We start from the raw sequence: 16,043 nt of genomic DNA on the forward strand, positions 1-16,043 counted from the left end.
GTGGTACTGGAATTAGTTCCAAATGTCAAAAGATAGAATATAGGATGGGGAACTAAATTTTGGTGACAGGTTAAAGTGGTTGTAAACTCTCCCTCACAACTTTGTCCCTTGTCACACTGTTTGTAGATATCTCCTTACTTGCTTAGTATTGTAATCCTTTTTGTTCTTTAGAATGATGTCACTGAGCATGCCCATATCTCCCCTGATTTACAGCACACTCTGTGTGCCTGTCTATCTATTATCTGGACTTCCTACGGCACAACACTGAAATCCCACAAGACTGCATAATCATTCAGAGCTTCCTACTACACCCCATGTGACCATGTGACATCTCATGGAGTGTAAACTTGGGCATCGGACAGCATTACTGCAGTCTTATCAGCTGAAGCTGATAAGACTGCCATAGGCAAACACTAAAGAATCAGCGCAAGTAAATACTATGAAATAAAACAAGTCAGCTATGAGCAGGGAAGCAGGGTTGCCATAGAAATGTTGGATTGAGAAGGAGGCTTGGTTAACAGTACAGGAAGCGCTCAATGTAAGGGGCGGAAATACTCTACTCTGGATTCAGAAAACAATACTTAAGATGGCGCTGCCTTACCCTTGGAAACAAGTTTTTTAAAGTTTCTTTAAACAGTAAGTAATATGCGATTTGGGCTGGATTACAGTGGCTATAGTTTGATAATTATTATAATGGGCTAAATGAAAAGAAGCATCAGATTGGAAGAGTTTACTTCCTTTTTAAAGTCTAGGGTCATTATTTAACTATACAAAACAGCTGTGATGTGCAGAGAGAATTAGTAAAAGTGTAAACTAATGAATTTGTATGTATCTATACAGTATATCACAAAAGTAAGTACACCCCAAAGCATCAATATTTTGTGTGGCCACCATTATTTTCCAGCACTCTTGGGCATGGAGTTCACCAGAGTTTCACAGGTTGCCACTGGAGTATTCATCCACACCTCCATTACGACATCAAAGAGCTGGTGGATGTTAGAGACCTTGTGCTCCTTCACCTTCCATTTGAAGATACCCCACAGACACTCAATAGGGTTTAGGTCTGGAGATATGCTTGGCCAGTCCATCACCTTTACCCTCAGCTTCTTTAGCAAGGCAGTGGTCGTCTTGTAGGTGTGTTTGGGGTCGTTATGTTGGAATACTGCTCTGCTGCCCAGTTTTCAAAGGGAGGGGATCATGCTCTGCTTCAGTATGTCACATTACATGTTGGCATTCATGGCATTCAAATTTGATGCCGTATGCGGCGTATGGTCTGAGCACTGACACACACACACACACACACACACACACACACACACACCTTCAACCTCTGCAGAAATGCTATCGGCACTCATACATCTATTTCCCAAAGACAACTTTTGGATATGATGCTGAGCACATACACTCAACTTCTTTGGTCGACCATGGCGAGGCCTGTTCTGAGTGGAACCTGTCCTGTTAAAGCGCTGTATGGTATTGGCCACCATGCTGCAGCTCAGTTTCAGGGTCTTGGCAATCTTCTTATAGCCTAGGCCATCTTTATGTAGAACAACAATTGTTCTTTTCAGATCCTCAGGGAGCTCTTTGCCATGAGGTTCAATGTTGAACTTCCAGTGACCAGTATGAGGGAGAGAGCGATAACACCAACCAATTTTAACACACCTGTTCCCCATTCACACCTGAGACCTTGTAACACTGACGATCCACACTGGGGAGTGTAAATGGCTAACTGGGCCCAATTTGGACATTTTCACTTATGAGTGTACTCACTTTTGTTTCCAGCGGTTTAGACATTTATGGCTGTGTGAGTTATTTTAAGGGGACAACAAATTTACACTGTTATACAAGTTGTACACTGGCTAATTTATGTTGTAGCAAAGTGTAATTTATTCAGTGTTGTCACATGAAAAGATATAACAAAATATTTACAAAAATGTGAGGGGTGTACTCACTTTTGTGAGATACTGTATCTACCAGTCAAAAGTTTTTTAGAATGCCCCCATTTTTCCAGTTTGTATTGAAATTTACACAGTTTAATGTCTCAGTGTACTTGTACAATGTACAATTTTTTCTTTTTAACAAAATGTAATCAAAATTTTTGACTCATCAAAGTAGCTACCTTTGGCAGATATAACAGCCAAGCACACTTGGGGCATTCTTTCTACAGCAGAAAAGTTCCTCCCAACACTGTTGCAGAAATTCCCACAAATGTGTTGCCATTGTAGGTTGCTATGCTTTCCCCCTTCTGTCCAGTTCATCCCACACCAGCCCAATCGGGTTTAAGTCTGGATGCTGTGCTGGCCATTCCATGATTTAAAGTATACTATCTTGTTCTTTTCTTCTAAGGTAGTTCATACACAGCCTGGAGGTATGTTTTGGGTTATTATGTTGCTGTAAGATGACCAACTAGGCATATGCCACAGGATATTCCATGGCCCTGCAAAATGCTGCGGTAGTAGTTTTGGTTCAGGGTGCCACTGTGCAAGTCGCAGACTTTGGATCCAACAAGAGAGTCCCAGACCATCACATTTCCTTCTCCATGTTTGACAGTTGGTGTTGCACACAGAGAATCCATCCTTTTACCTGCTCGACAGGGTACAGAAACCTGCATGATTTACCAAAGATCTCAAATTTTGATTCATTGGTCTGTAAGACCTTCCTCTAGCATTCAGTAATGCACTGGTGTTGCTTCCTTCCCTGTGAGACAAGTCTCTCTTTCCTATTTTGCCACCTTAGCAATGACTTTCTTACAGCCACTGGACCTGCGAAACCTGCAGCTTGAAGTCTTCTCTTGACAGTTGAGACTTGCTTGCTTTGATCAGTGGTAAGCTGTGCTTGTAGAGGTTGTCCTGTGAGTCTCCTGTCACACAATCTTTCGACTCTCATAAACTTCTTCTGATTCTGGTGTGGCTTTGAGTCTGCCAGACCTCCTCCTGTCAGAGTTTCCTCCAGTTTCCAAGTGCCTTTTGGTGTTGGAGTAAACTGTACTTACTGACACTTTGACTATTTTTGTAATTGCTCTAAAGGAAAGACCTACACATTTTTATTATGGTCTGCTTGTCTTCCTTTGTGAGCCTTTTTCTCACCATTTTGAGAGCAATATACATACAGTGGATATAAAAAGTCTACACACCCCTGTTAAAAGGTTTCTGTGATGTAAAAAAATGAGTGAGAGAATTTTAGAACAACTGATGGGCACTGATGGCTGGCACTGATAGATTTCACTGACTGGCGGCACTGGCAGGCATTTTTCATTGGCACTGATTGGCAGCTGCCTGGGCACTGATTGGTATTTCCCTGGTGGTCCAGGGTGGCATACCTGGTCCAGTGTGGTGGCAATTCCTGGTCATCCTGGTGGCATCCTGGTGGTATTGGGTGGGCATCCGAGGGGGGCATACCCATTGGCTGACAGCTGATCACATGGTAATGGGCTGGGACGGGCCCCTTACTCAGATCGGTGATCACCCAAATCTCAGGGACTCATGATCACAGCATGCTCCGCGCGCTCGCAGGGAACGTGCACAGGGGAGGCCGTCGCGTGACTGCCTCCCGGAAATTCAGGTCCGCGCTGTGATTCGGCTATAGCATGGACATCAAGTGGTTAATTGTTGCTGAACAACTGTGAGTTGTTAACCCATTACTACTTTCCTGAAAATTGACTTTGTATAACTCTTGAAATTACATTATTTTTCAGTTTTTGTTAGCCTTTTTTAACCTCTTATAGTTCACCACTTACCTTTCAGGTTATTCACTGGACCTCAACTGTTTACATTTCAATAAAAATTGGAAAAATGGGGGTGTTCCAAACTTTTAACTAGTTTACCTGTATATTTTTCTGCTCCTTTTTATACTTTAAAAATAATGTTTTATATGAGATAAAAAACAGCTTTTTAGTAGCCAAACATTGTTTACATTTTGCCTGTATGCTGTTGGGCATGTGGCTCTTCCTAGAGTATATTAGATGAAATACCACAGTGGTCATTATGCTCTCTTCATACACAAGCCATTAAAGTATCCTTGAAAACCCTATGTGAATTTTTGCAGTTTATGCCAGGGAACGGAGTTTACTCTAGGCTGTTGAAAGCACTATAAATGTCTTTCTGGTATACGGTTTATTACAGTAGATCCAGATATTTAGGCAACTGAAGTTAAATGCAAATTGACATACTATTGCAAAAGTTAAGATTGTCTCTGTCCTTTCATATGCCAAGCTTCTGTATTGGTCAGTGAGGCCACCCATCCCAAAAGAGGCTCAGGAGGCGCAAGGCTTGGAGGTGGATGCTTGGCTTTGTCTGTAAAAGAGAATTTCATATTACTTTAGCTGCCTAAGTCTATGGACTTTCTGACTTGATATGCAGTTTTTACTAGGTGAAAATGAGGTCTTTAGAGTAAACACATTTTGTAGCATACATGTATTTTACAGCATGCTGAAGTGTTTGTAAACCCATATATATACAAATCACCTCTGGCCCCTCTATTAGAGCTAGGCATAGCAACCTGTGTAAGTCTTTTATAAAAATGAGGCATGTAAATACCTTATTTGAGCGATATTCAGGCAAGTCACGTGACTCGCTTTACAGGCCAGTCACGTGACTTGCTTTACATCTCTGATACATGGCTTCTGCAGGAGTGGCCGAGATCTCCCTGTGATGTCAGCTGGGGAGGTCACATGGCCACTAGCGGCCAGGAGGACACGGACACAAAGACGCAGAACATGGAGCTGAGAGGCAGGGAGGGGGTGAGGAGGATAGAGGAGAGGAGAGCAGAGCAATGCTGCAGATGACGGAGGGACAAACTCTGACCACAGTGGTCAGGGCTCAGCAGCCCTGATTATTGTGGTCAGCGCAGAGAAGTGGCAGGATCAGACCGTTTTTTTACAGTTTAGTGAGGGGCAGATAACACCATGCAAGCACTGTGCTGTTTAATCTGCTTTAAGGGAGCAGGAGCTCTATGGGTTTTTTTTTTTGGGGGGGGGGGGGTAAACAAACACTTTAACTATTAAGCAGAACTGTGGGGCCTGTTTTAAAATGAAGAGTGAAATCCTGCATTGACGTTTGCCAGTACTCATTAAATATATTGAGCCCCAATAATTCCTCTCCTCAATAAGTTAAATTATACTGGAAGCATGCAAAATTGGTTGTCCTTACAACAAGTGAAGATCCATTTCCTACAGAGCCATGATGTTTGACATATAGTAGATTTTTCATATGGAGCCATTAAATGGGCAATCTCATAGCTCTTACCAGCCTCTCATTCACAGTCTATAGACACTACAGTACAAATGTGTAGTCCTAGTACATCACACTGAAAATAATGTTATCACTTAATATAATAATAGTGTTGACACAAAGTACTTTCTTTCCCATTTAATATATTGTTAAATGTTCAAAACCATTATTACAGTTTGACTTCCTGCTGCTCCTATAATTAGATTATTAATGGATTCATTTTCCTTATTATTTGGAAATCAATTGGTGACGTTCGTTTTCTTTTTTCTCCCTACAGTGATGAACAGCAAAAAGATTACTTGATGGAAAGGAGGGATCTGGCAATCGATTTTATTTTTTCATTAGTTCTTATTGAAGTTTTAAGACAGGTAAGATGACACTGCCATGGACTACATGTTCATAGTTTTCATTAAGTGGCTCAGCAGAATTTCTTCCTATGGTTTCAGGAAGCGGATAATGCACAGTTGATTGAATTAGGTGACATTGTATACAATAAGTGGCCAGCAGATGCCCTTTAATATTAATTTAGCTGTAGGATATCTGCGGATGCTTACTGTATTGTTTTGACTCTTCATGTACTGTCATAAAAATATACATCATTCTACACAGTATAACATTCTTTGGCTTCATTATAAGAACTAGAATTAAAGGGTAACGCCACTTTCATGGGGGGAAAAAAATAGTAAACAAAGAAAAACGTATAAAATGACCTTTCTTTTCAAATCTGCAGCTCTGTAATTTTCTGTAAAATGCAATTTGGCTATCTGCAGTTGTTCTGTACACAGAATGTGTAAGGAAGCCCCCCCCCCCCCCCCCCCCAACATAATTTCCTGCTTGTGTGATTTTGTGATTTATGTGTAAAGGAATGCAGGTGCTGCAACTGATTGATAACTATGAAACCACTCCCATTAGATTCACTTTACCACATGGGCACAGACACACACAGGGATTTCTTCTCAATAACAGAAGGTAGGAATCTGCAATAAAATTTGTTAAAATCCTTGTACATAGATCACACAGAGGAGAATGTGTTTTTTTTTTTTTTTCTCAACAAAAGTGGAGTTACTTTTTAACCGCTCCCGGACAGCCCTGCATACTTACACTGCGTGAAATCACGTACCTGTACCTCGTGGCTTCTTTGGGGTCTGGGACTGCGTTTGCTGCCAGCAACTCGCTCCTGCTGTGATTGGACACAGCGGAAGTCAATCCGCAGGTCCAGCGGACCAGATGTTCACCAGCATCCGACGATCTCTCCTGAGAGAGGCAGAATGGCTGTCAGTCTGCCTGTGTAAACAAGGCAGATCGCCGTTCTGACAGAGGGGAAGATGGAGAACTTGTGTTTCTGCTAATTAGGAACACAGAGCTCTCTCCTGCCCCAGTTAAAGCATTGCCAACACAGTTAGCAAACACTCCCTAAGAGCATATTTAACTCTTTGATCGTCCCTGCCAGTTTCTTTAGTACAATGACTTCATATTCCCATCGCACACGTTCCTGGATGCGCTCTCGGATTTGGGTGCTGTAGCAACAACTAGCTGGATACTGGTTCAAGTCACGGTGAAGATATTTGCCAGCACACCATGAAATGACACAAATAGCATCCAAACGGGTGATTTATTGCATGATCACAACACAAGGATAGTGCAATGTTTTGGAGTCGCGGAGGGCCCCTTTGTCAGGCATGTGATAATGTACAATGTTAGTGTTTTTTTTTTGTTTTTTTTCTTAGCACTGATCACTGTTTTAATGTCACTGGTCCCCAAAAAGTGTTACTTTGTGTCAGATTTGTCTGCTGCAATGTCACAATCCTACTAAAAATTGCTGATCGCCGCTATTACTCGTTTTTTTTTTTTTTGTTTTAGCAGAATACATATTGGCCTAAATGGATGAAGAAATATGATTTTTTTTTTTTTCTTTTTTTTTTGTATTGGATATGTTTTATAGCACAAAGTGAAAAAAACGTTTTTTGTTTTTTTTCAAAATTGTCGGTCTTTTTTTGTTTATAGCGCAAAAAATAAGTGATCAAATACCACCAAAAAAAAGCTCTATAGTTAAAAAAAGGACATCAATTTTGTTTAGGTACTGTGTTGCATGGAACACGCATTTACCAGTTAAAGTAGCACAGTGCCAAATTGTAAAAAAAAAAATGCTCTGGTCAGGAAGGTAGTGAAACCTTCCAGGGCTGAAGTGGTTAAGGAAAGTGCACTTTTTATACATGGAGTTCAGCTCCCTTTAGTCTAAACTTCATCTAGAAAATCCATGCTTCTAGATCACTTTCTTACTCTAGGAGATCATGCTGCTAGCTCCTTTTTCTAAGTCCAAACTAGAAAATCCTTGCTACTTGCAGGTTTGTTCCTCCAATTTACACTATAAAAATATTAACTAGTTTTTAAGGGCTTCACAACTGATTTTTATTCCCATGCAAGACCGAGAACACAACAAAGTTCATTAGATGGTGATGTAACATTTCATAATTTTTTTTCTTTAATCTGTATGATATTAATAAATGCAACAAGAAAATCCCATACAAACGGTATATCACATAGCTGAATCAGTGTTACAGGAATGACCGCCTTCAATTGGGCATCACATTGATGTAGTCACAACATGAAGGTTTGCAAATAACAAACCATACATACAGTGTTCGAATATTCTGGATTTAGAAAAAACGGAAAGACTAACAAGGTGTATCAAAATAGATAAGAACCTTTGTTCCTCTACTATTGACTAAGCGGTTGGACCTGTGGAAAAATCACTGCTTCCACACAGAGAGCAAGGGTCGTACTCTGAAACATTCTCCAAACAGATTCCACAGTAAAAAGTCTTCCAGCCACTCCTGGCTTGGCATGATGGTAAACCTAAGACTAGAGATCTCTCGTATTACCCCTTTCAAACACCTCCGATCAGAATCGCGCCCACAGTCTAGTATAACCATGCCTCAAAAATCGTGCAGTCGAGTCAGAGTATCTGGTTTAACCACTTTCAGACCGGACCATTTTGCTGGCTTAAGACCAGACCACTTTTTGCGATTCGGCACTATGTCGCTTTAACTGACAATTGCGTGGTCGTGCGACGTGGCTCTGATACAAAATTTACGTCCTTTTTTCCCCACAAATAGAGCTTTCTTTTGGTGGTATTTGATCACCCTTGCTTTTTTTATTTTTTGCGCTATAAACAAAAAAGAGCAACAATTTTGAAAAAAAAACACATTATTTTTAAAATTTTGCTATAATAAATATCCCCAAAAATATATAAATTTTTTTTCTCAGTTGAGGCCAATACGTATTCTTCTACGTATTTTTGGTAAAAGAAATCGCAATAAGGGATTATCGATTGGTTTGTGCAAAATGTATAGCGTTTACAAAATAAGTGATAATTTTATGGCATTTTTATTAATAATTTTCTTTTACTAGTAATGGCGGCGATCAGCGATTTTTATTGTGACTGCGACATTATGGCGGACACATCGGACATTTTTGATACATTTTTGTGACAATTGTTATACAGCATTCGGTGCTATACAAATGCACTGATTCCTGTGTAAATGACACTGGCAGTGAAGGGGTTAACCAGGGGGTGGCAGTGTAGGGGTTAAGTGTGTCCTAGGGGCGTGTTACTAACTGTGGTGGGCTGGGCTGTGTGTTAGTGAACACTGATCTCTGCTCCAATCACAGGGAGCAGAGATCAGTGTCACTTGTTGCTAGGCAGAACGGGGAGATGCTGTTTACATCGGCATCTCCCCGTTCAGCCTCCCCGTGAGACGATCGCAGGTATCCCTGCGGCGATTGAGTCCGCGGGACCCGCGACCGGACTCTACAGGGGGTCCTAACCGGCAGGCGCGCGCGCGATGGCAGGGCGGCAATTTCAACTGGACGTACCTGTACGCCAATTTGCCTGCCCATGCCATTCTGCCGACGTACATCGTTGTGCCCTACAGTTCTATAATGAGGAGAAAAGGTACTTGATCCCCTACTGATTTTGTACATTTTGTCCACTGAAAATTTTTAATGGTAGGTTTATTTTAACAGCGAGAGACAGAAAAACAACAAAAAAATCCAGAAAAGCACATTTAAAAAAAGTTATAAATTGATTTGCATTTTAATGAGTGAAATAAGTATTTGACTCCTTCACAAAACATGATTTAGAACTTGGTGGCAAAACCCTTGTTGGCAATCAGAGGTCAGATGTTTCTTGTAGCTGGCCACCAGATTTGCACACATCTCAGGAGAGATTTTGTCCCACTCCTCTTTACAGAGCCTCTCCAAGTCATTAAAGGGTAACTCCACTTTCGTGGGGAAAAAAATAGCAAATGAAGAAAAAATAATATAGCGTGTACAATTGCGATAGAAGGCATATTGTAATTGAATGTTATTAAAAATGTACCTTTCCATTTCAATCTGCAGCCACTGTAGATTTTTATAAATGCAAAGAAATATGGCTACATAGAGTTGTTCTGTATACAGAATGTGTACTGACCACTCCCCAGAACATAATTTCTGCTTGTGTGATTGGCTAACCAATTTTCCCAGAAGTTTTCCTAAAATGCAAGTCAGATTTCAGGCATCCTCTGCAACAAAAATGTTGTTTTTGCTGAGACACTCCCAATAGGAAAATGTCTAAAGCGATGCAGGCCCAGCAGCTTTCATCATTAGTGCCCTGCAGCTAACACAGTTGAGAGATATGTATGAAACAATACCCACTTAGTACAGATGTACAGACAAATGTACATGGATTTCTTCAGAATAACAAAAGGTAGGAATCTGCAACAAAGGTTGTTATAATCCTTGCAATGTACATAGATCACAGAGAGTGGAATGTTTTTTGCTCAACAGAAGTGGAGTTAGGCTTTATGTTTGGTAACTCAAACCTTCAGCTCCCTCCACATATTTTCTGAGGGATTAAGGTCTGGAGACTGGCTAGACAACTCCAGGACCTTATTGTGCTTCTTCTTGAGCCACTCCTTTGTTGCCTTGGCTGTGTGTTTTGGGTCATTGTCATGCTGGAATACCTATCCATGACCCATTTTCAATGCCCTGGCTGAGGGAAGGAAGTTCTTTTCACCCAAGATTTGACGGTACATGGCCCCGTCCATTGTCCCTTTGATGCTGGGAAGTTGTCTTGTCCCCTTAGCAGAAACACATTCCCAAAGCATAATGTTTCCACCTCCATGTTTGACTGTGGGGATGGTGCTCTTGGGGTCATAGGCAGCATTCCTCCTCCTCCTCCTCCAAACATGGTCAGTTGAGTTGATGCCTAAGAGCTTGATTTTGGTCTCATCTGACCACTGCACTGCACTTTCCCTCAGTTCTCCTCTGAGTTATTCAGATATTAATTAGAAAACTTCAGACAGGCCTGTACATGTTCTTTCTTTAGCAGGGGGCCCTGCGGGTGCTGCAGGATTTCAGTCCTTCATGGAATAGTGTGTTACCAATTGTTTTCTTGGTCACAGCTGCCTTAAAGAGGGATTCCACCAAAAAAAAAATTATTAAAAGCCAGCAGCTATAAATACTACAGCTGCTGACTTTTAATAAATGGACACACCTGTCCCGGGTTCCAGCGATGCCGGCAGCCGAGGCCGATTGATCGCTCGGCTCTCGGCTGCTGTAGTCACCATTCTAGGTGAAGGAATCAGGAAGTGAAGCGAATCGGCTTCACTTCCCGGTTCCCTACTGCGCATGCGCGAGCCGCGCAATAGGAAATCTCCGCGCTGTCACTGGGACCCGTGTGTGTCCCAGCAGACAGCGCGGCAGGGCAGGAAATGGCGTAGACTCCCACGGGAGTCTATGCCCGGAAGTGGGTGAAAATACCTGTCTTTGACAGGTATCTCCACCCCCCTCCCCCCTGAAAGGTGTCAATTGTGACACCGGAGGGGGGGAGAGATCCGATCAGTGGAGGTTCCACTTTAGGGTGGAATCCCGCTTTAAAGCGGGAGTCCGCCGGGAGTTCCGCCGTTTTTTTTTTTTTTTTTTTAAAGCCAGCAGCTACAAATACTGCAGCTGCTGACTTTTAAAATAAGGACACTTACCCGCCCAGCGCGCCCGCGATGTCGGCACCCGAAGCCGATCTCTCGATCGTCTCTCGGGTGCTGCCGCCGCCATCTTGGGTATGGTAATCAGGAAGTGGAGCCTTTCAGCTTCATTTCCCGGTTCCCTACTGCGCATGCGCGAGTCGCGCTGCGCAATAAGGATGGACCAGCTGCCTCTGGGATCTGTGTGTTTCCCAGCAGGCAGCGGGGGACTTTCGGAAAGGGGCGTAGATCTAAGCCCCTTTCCACAGAGAGCTATCCCGGAAGTGGGTGCAGATACCTGTACTGTACAGGTACCTGCACCCCCCTCCCCCCTCCCCCCTGAAAGGTGCCAATTGTGGCGCCGGAGGAGGGAAGGATTCCAATGAGCGGAAGGTCCACTTTAGGGTGGACCTCCGCTTTAAGATCATTGACAAGATTCTCCTGTGTAGTTCTGGATGATTCCTCACCGTTCTCATGATCATTGAAACTCCACGAGTTGAGATCTTGCATGGAGCCCCAGACCGAGGGTGACTGACAGTTATTTTGTGTTTTTTCCATTTGCTAATAATTACACCAACTGTTGTCACCCTCTCTCACCTAGCTGCTTCGCGATAGTCTTGTAGCCCATTCCAGCCTTGTGTAAGTCTACAATCTTTTACCTGACATCCTTGGACAGCTCTTTGGTCTTGGCCATAGTGGAGAGATTAAGCCAGAAATCTTGCTTATTGATAGGGGATCAAGTACTTATTTCACTCCATTAAAATGCAAATCAATTTATAACTTTTTTTTTTTCTGGATATTTTTGTTGTTATTCTGTCTCTCACTGTTAACCACTACAATACAGGGCACTTTCGCCCCCTTCCTTCCCAGCCCAATTTTCAGCTTTCAGCGCTCTAGCGCTTTCAGTGACAATTGCGCGGTCATGCTACACTGTACCCAAATGAAATTGTTATCATTTTGTTCGCACAAATAGAGCTTTATTTTGGTGTTATTTATTCACGACTCCGTTTTTTTTTTTTTGCGATATAAGCGCAAAAAAAGCGGAAATTTGGAAAAAAAACTATATTTTCTTTTTTCTATTTGAAAAGAAATCCAATAAAATCAAATTTTGTCATAAATTTAAGCCAAAATGTATTCTGCTACATGTTTTTGGTAAAAAAAATTCCGTTAAGTGTATAAGAATTGGTTTGTGGGATCACGGACATATGTACGCAAATGATCATGTACATATGTGTGCAGGTGATCACGTACATATGTGTGCAGATAATCATTGGGACATGTGATTTTAGTGGGACATATGTGGGGGGACATGTTTTTATTATTAGGGACATGTGTTTTTATTATTTGGGGACATGTATGTTTTGGGGACATGTGTGTTTTGGGGACATATGTGGGGACTGTGTTTGTACTGTGTGGTGTGTTGTGTGTTTACACTACACTGATGATCAGTGAGTAAAAAAGCTGTAAAAAGCAGCCCATACTCACTGATCATCAGCCGGCTGCAGCGTTCTGCTCTCCTCTCCTCAGCGGTGACTTCCGTGTGAGGAGAGGAGAGCCAATTGCCTAGCAACCGGCTGTTTGTTTACATCACATGACGGCCGTGATTGGACACGGCCATCATGTGATCAGGAGGGCCAATCACAGAGCCCTCCTGCCGATCTGAGATGTGCCGTGTCCGGGTGACACGAGCACATCGGGATCGCACCGCTGCACGGGCACGCGCGCGCACAATCCCGCTACTCCTGAAGGACGTTCCTGAACGTCCTATCAGGAGTAGACGGCTCCCACCCGGCCGTATATATGCATTGGCCGGGTGGGAAGTGGTTAAAATAAACCTACCATTAAAATTATAGACTGATCATTTCTTTGTCAGGGGGCAAACATACAAAATCAGCAGGGGGTCAAATACTTTTTTCCCTCACTGTATGTGCTCAGGTCAGATTATATGAATAAGTAGAAGCTACTACCCATTACTATACAGTGACACAAGCATAAAGATATTAACACATGTTGTTATACACACCACTATTACATGTAATACTAGGAGGTTTATGGAAAAATTGGATATTATAAAAAAAAAAAAAAAAATGTTGTGGATCTTAAAATATGTTATCTAAGGCCGCGTACACACGGGCGGACTGTTCGCCCAACCTTGTCCGCTGAACAGTGTTTGGGCGGACAGTCCGCTCGTGTGTGGGCTTTCAGCGGACAGTTTCAGCGGACAGTTGGACGGACAAAGTCTTTCGGAAATTCCGAAAAACTGTCCGCTGAAACTGTGTTTGAGCGAACAGTCCGCCCGTGTGTGGGCTTGTCCGCTGTACTTTCGAAATGAGCGGACTGTTCCCGCTCGGAAAGTCCGCCCATTTCGAGCGCGTGTACAGGTAGGCGGGGCCCGCGAAGGAGACGTCGCGGGCTCCGCCGCCTGGAATGGGCTTAAGGGGGAACCCCAACGCCGAAAAAAATCGGCGTGGGGGTTCCCCCCAAGTCCACACCAGACCCTTGTCCGAGCACGCTACCCGGCCGGCCAGGAAAGGGGGGCGAGCGAGCGCGCCCCCCCTCCTGAGCCGTACCAGGCCGCGTGCCCTCAACATGGGGGGTGCCTTGGGGAAGGGGGGGCCGCGCGGCCCCCCCACCCCAAAGCACCTTGTCCCCATGTTGATGAGGACAAGGGCCTCTTCCCGACAACCCTGGCCGTTGGTTGTCGGGGTCTGCGGGCGGGGGGCTTATCGGAATCCGGGAGCCCCCTTTAAGAAGGGGGCCCCCGGATACCGGCCCCCCACCCTATGTGAATGAGTATGGGGTACAATGTACCCCTACCCATTCACCTGTGAACTAAAGTACAATAAAAAACACAACACAGAGAAAAAATATTTTATTGCACAGCTCCGGGGGTCTTCTCGCCGGACTCCTCCGCTATGTGTGTGTAGCTCTTTTGCTAGCGGAGGAGTCCGGCTTTCTTCCTCCCCGCCGCCGGCCTCTTCTCCCGACTTCGGGGGTCTTGTCCCCCTCTTCGGTTCTTCTGCCGGGCCACCGCGCCTGGTCCGGTGGCCCGGTCTTCTGTCGCCGTCTTCCGTTCTTCTGTCGCCGCCTTCGGTTCTTCTGCCGGGCCACCGCGCCTTCTTGTAGCTCTTTTACAGGCGGTGGCCCGGTCTTCTGTCGCCGCTGTCGTCGCCGCCGCCGCCGCCTTCCGTTCTTGTTCTTCTTCTTGTTCTTCTTCTCCTGGAGATGTTGACTCGACGAGCTCTCCGGCCGGAATGCCAGGGACACGCTCCGCTGCCACTTATATAGTGACAATGGGGCGGTGTCACATGGTATATGTCACATGGGTTGGTCACATGGGTTGATGTCACATGGGGACTATGACATCGTAAGGGGGCGGGGTCACCATGTGACCAACCCATGTGACATATACCATGTGACACCGCCCCATTGTCACTATATAAGTGACCGCACAGCGCGGCTCTGGCATTCCGGCCGGAGAGCTCGTCGAGTCAACATCTCCAGGAGAAGAAGAAGAACAAGAAGAAGAACAAGAACGGAAGGCGGCGGCGGCGGCGACGACAGCGGCGACAGAAGACCGGGCCACCGCCTGTAAAAGAGCTACAAGAAGGCGCGGTGGCCCGGCAGAAGAACCGAAGGCGGCGACAGAAGAACGGAAGACGGCGACAGAAGACCGGGCCACCGGACCAGGCGCGGTGGCCCGGCAGAAGAACCGAAGAGGGGGACAAGACCCCCGAAGTCGGGAGAAGAGGCCGGCGGCGGGGAGGAAGAAAGCCGGACTCCTCCGCTAGCAAAAGAGCTACACACACATAGCGGAGGAGTCCGGCGAGAAGACCCCCGAAGACCCCCGGAGCTGTGCAATAAAATATTTTTTCTCTGTGTTGTGTTTTTTATTGTACTTTAGTTCACAGGTGAATGGGTAGGGGTACATTGTACCCCATACTCATTCACATAGGGTGGGAGGCCGGTATCCGGGGCCCCCTTCTTAAAGGGGGCTCCCGGATTCCGATAAGCCCCCCGCCCGCAGACCCCGACAACCAACGGCCAGGGTTGTCGGGAAGAGGCCCTTGTCCTCATCAACATGGGGACAAGGTGCTTTGGGGTGGGGGGGCCGCGCGGCCCCCCCTTCCCCAAGGCACCCCCCATGTTGAGGGCACGCGGCCTGGTACGGCTCAGGAGGGGGGGCGCGCTCGCTCGCCCCCCTTTCCTGGCCGGCCGGGTAGCGTGCTCGGACAAGGGTCTGGTGTGGACTTGGGGGGAACCCCCACGCCGATTTTTTTCGGCGTTGGGGTTCCCCTTTAAGCCCATTCCAGGCGGCGGAGCCCGCGACGTCTCCTTCGCGGGCCCCGCCTACCTGTACACGCGCTCGAAATGGGCGGATTTGCCTCCGCCTTACGTGGGCGAGTCCGTTCATTTCAAAAGTTGAGCGAACTGTTTGCCCAACCTTGTTCGTCAAACAGTCCGCTCGTGTGTGGGCAAGTCCGCTCATGCAAATTTTGAGCGGACTGTTTGATGAAACTGTTTGCCGAACAAGGTTGGGCGAACAGTCCGCCCGTGTGTACGCGGCCTAAGAGAGTGAGTTGCTTTATCTAGAAAAGCAATGTAAGGAATACGGTTTAAGTTAAAATTGGTTGATTTATAGATCTTAACTGCCTATTATCTTTTATGACAAGGTTGTTATACTGCCAATTCCAACTATATTCTTTGTATTTCTAGATTCCCTTACATCCAGTAATTGACAGCTTGGTTCATGATGTAATTACGCTGGCTTTTAAGCACTTTAAATACAAGGAAGGGTAATATGATTCAG

The 16,043-nt window shown here is 44.9% G+C and overlaps 1 protein-coding gene across 9 annotated transcripts in view; it reads left to right on the top strand.

Annotated features, from left to right (window-relative positions):
• FRY (FRY microtubule binding protein) overlaps positions 1 to 16,043 on the top strand; it is a 590,409-nt gene that overhangs the window by 387,124 nt on the left and 187,242 nt on the right. For all 9 annotated transcript variants that reach the window (XM_077484108.1, XM_077484099.1, XM_077484100.1 and 6 more), the window contains 2 exons: positions 5,506 to 5,596; positions 15,950 to 16,029. In XM_077484108.1, coding sequence (XP_077340234.1) covers positions 5,506 to 5,596; positions 15,950 to 16,029 — 171 coding nt within the window. The remainder of the gene's footprint in view (positions 1 to 5,505; positions 5,597 to 15,949; positions 16,030 to 16,043) is intronic.

Source organism: Lithobates pipiens, unplaced genomic scaffold (assembly GCF_037356315.1).
Source record: "Lithobates pipiens isolate NorthernLeopardFrog02 unplaced genomic scaffold, aLitPip1_a1.2 Scaffold_16, whole genome shotgun sequence".
Classification (NCBI taxonomy): Eukaryota; Metazoa; Chordata; class Amphibia; order Anura; family Ranidae; genus Lithobates; species Lithobates pipiens.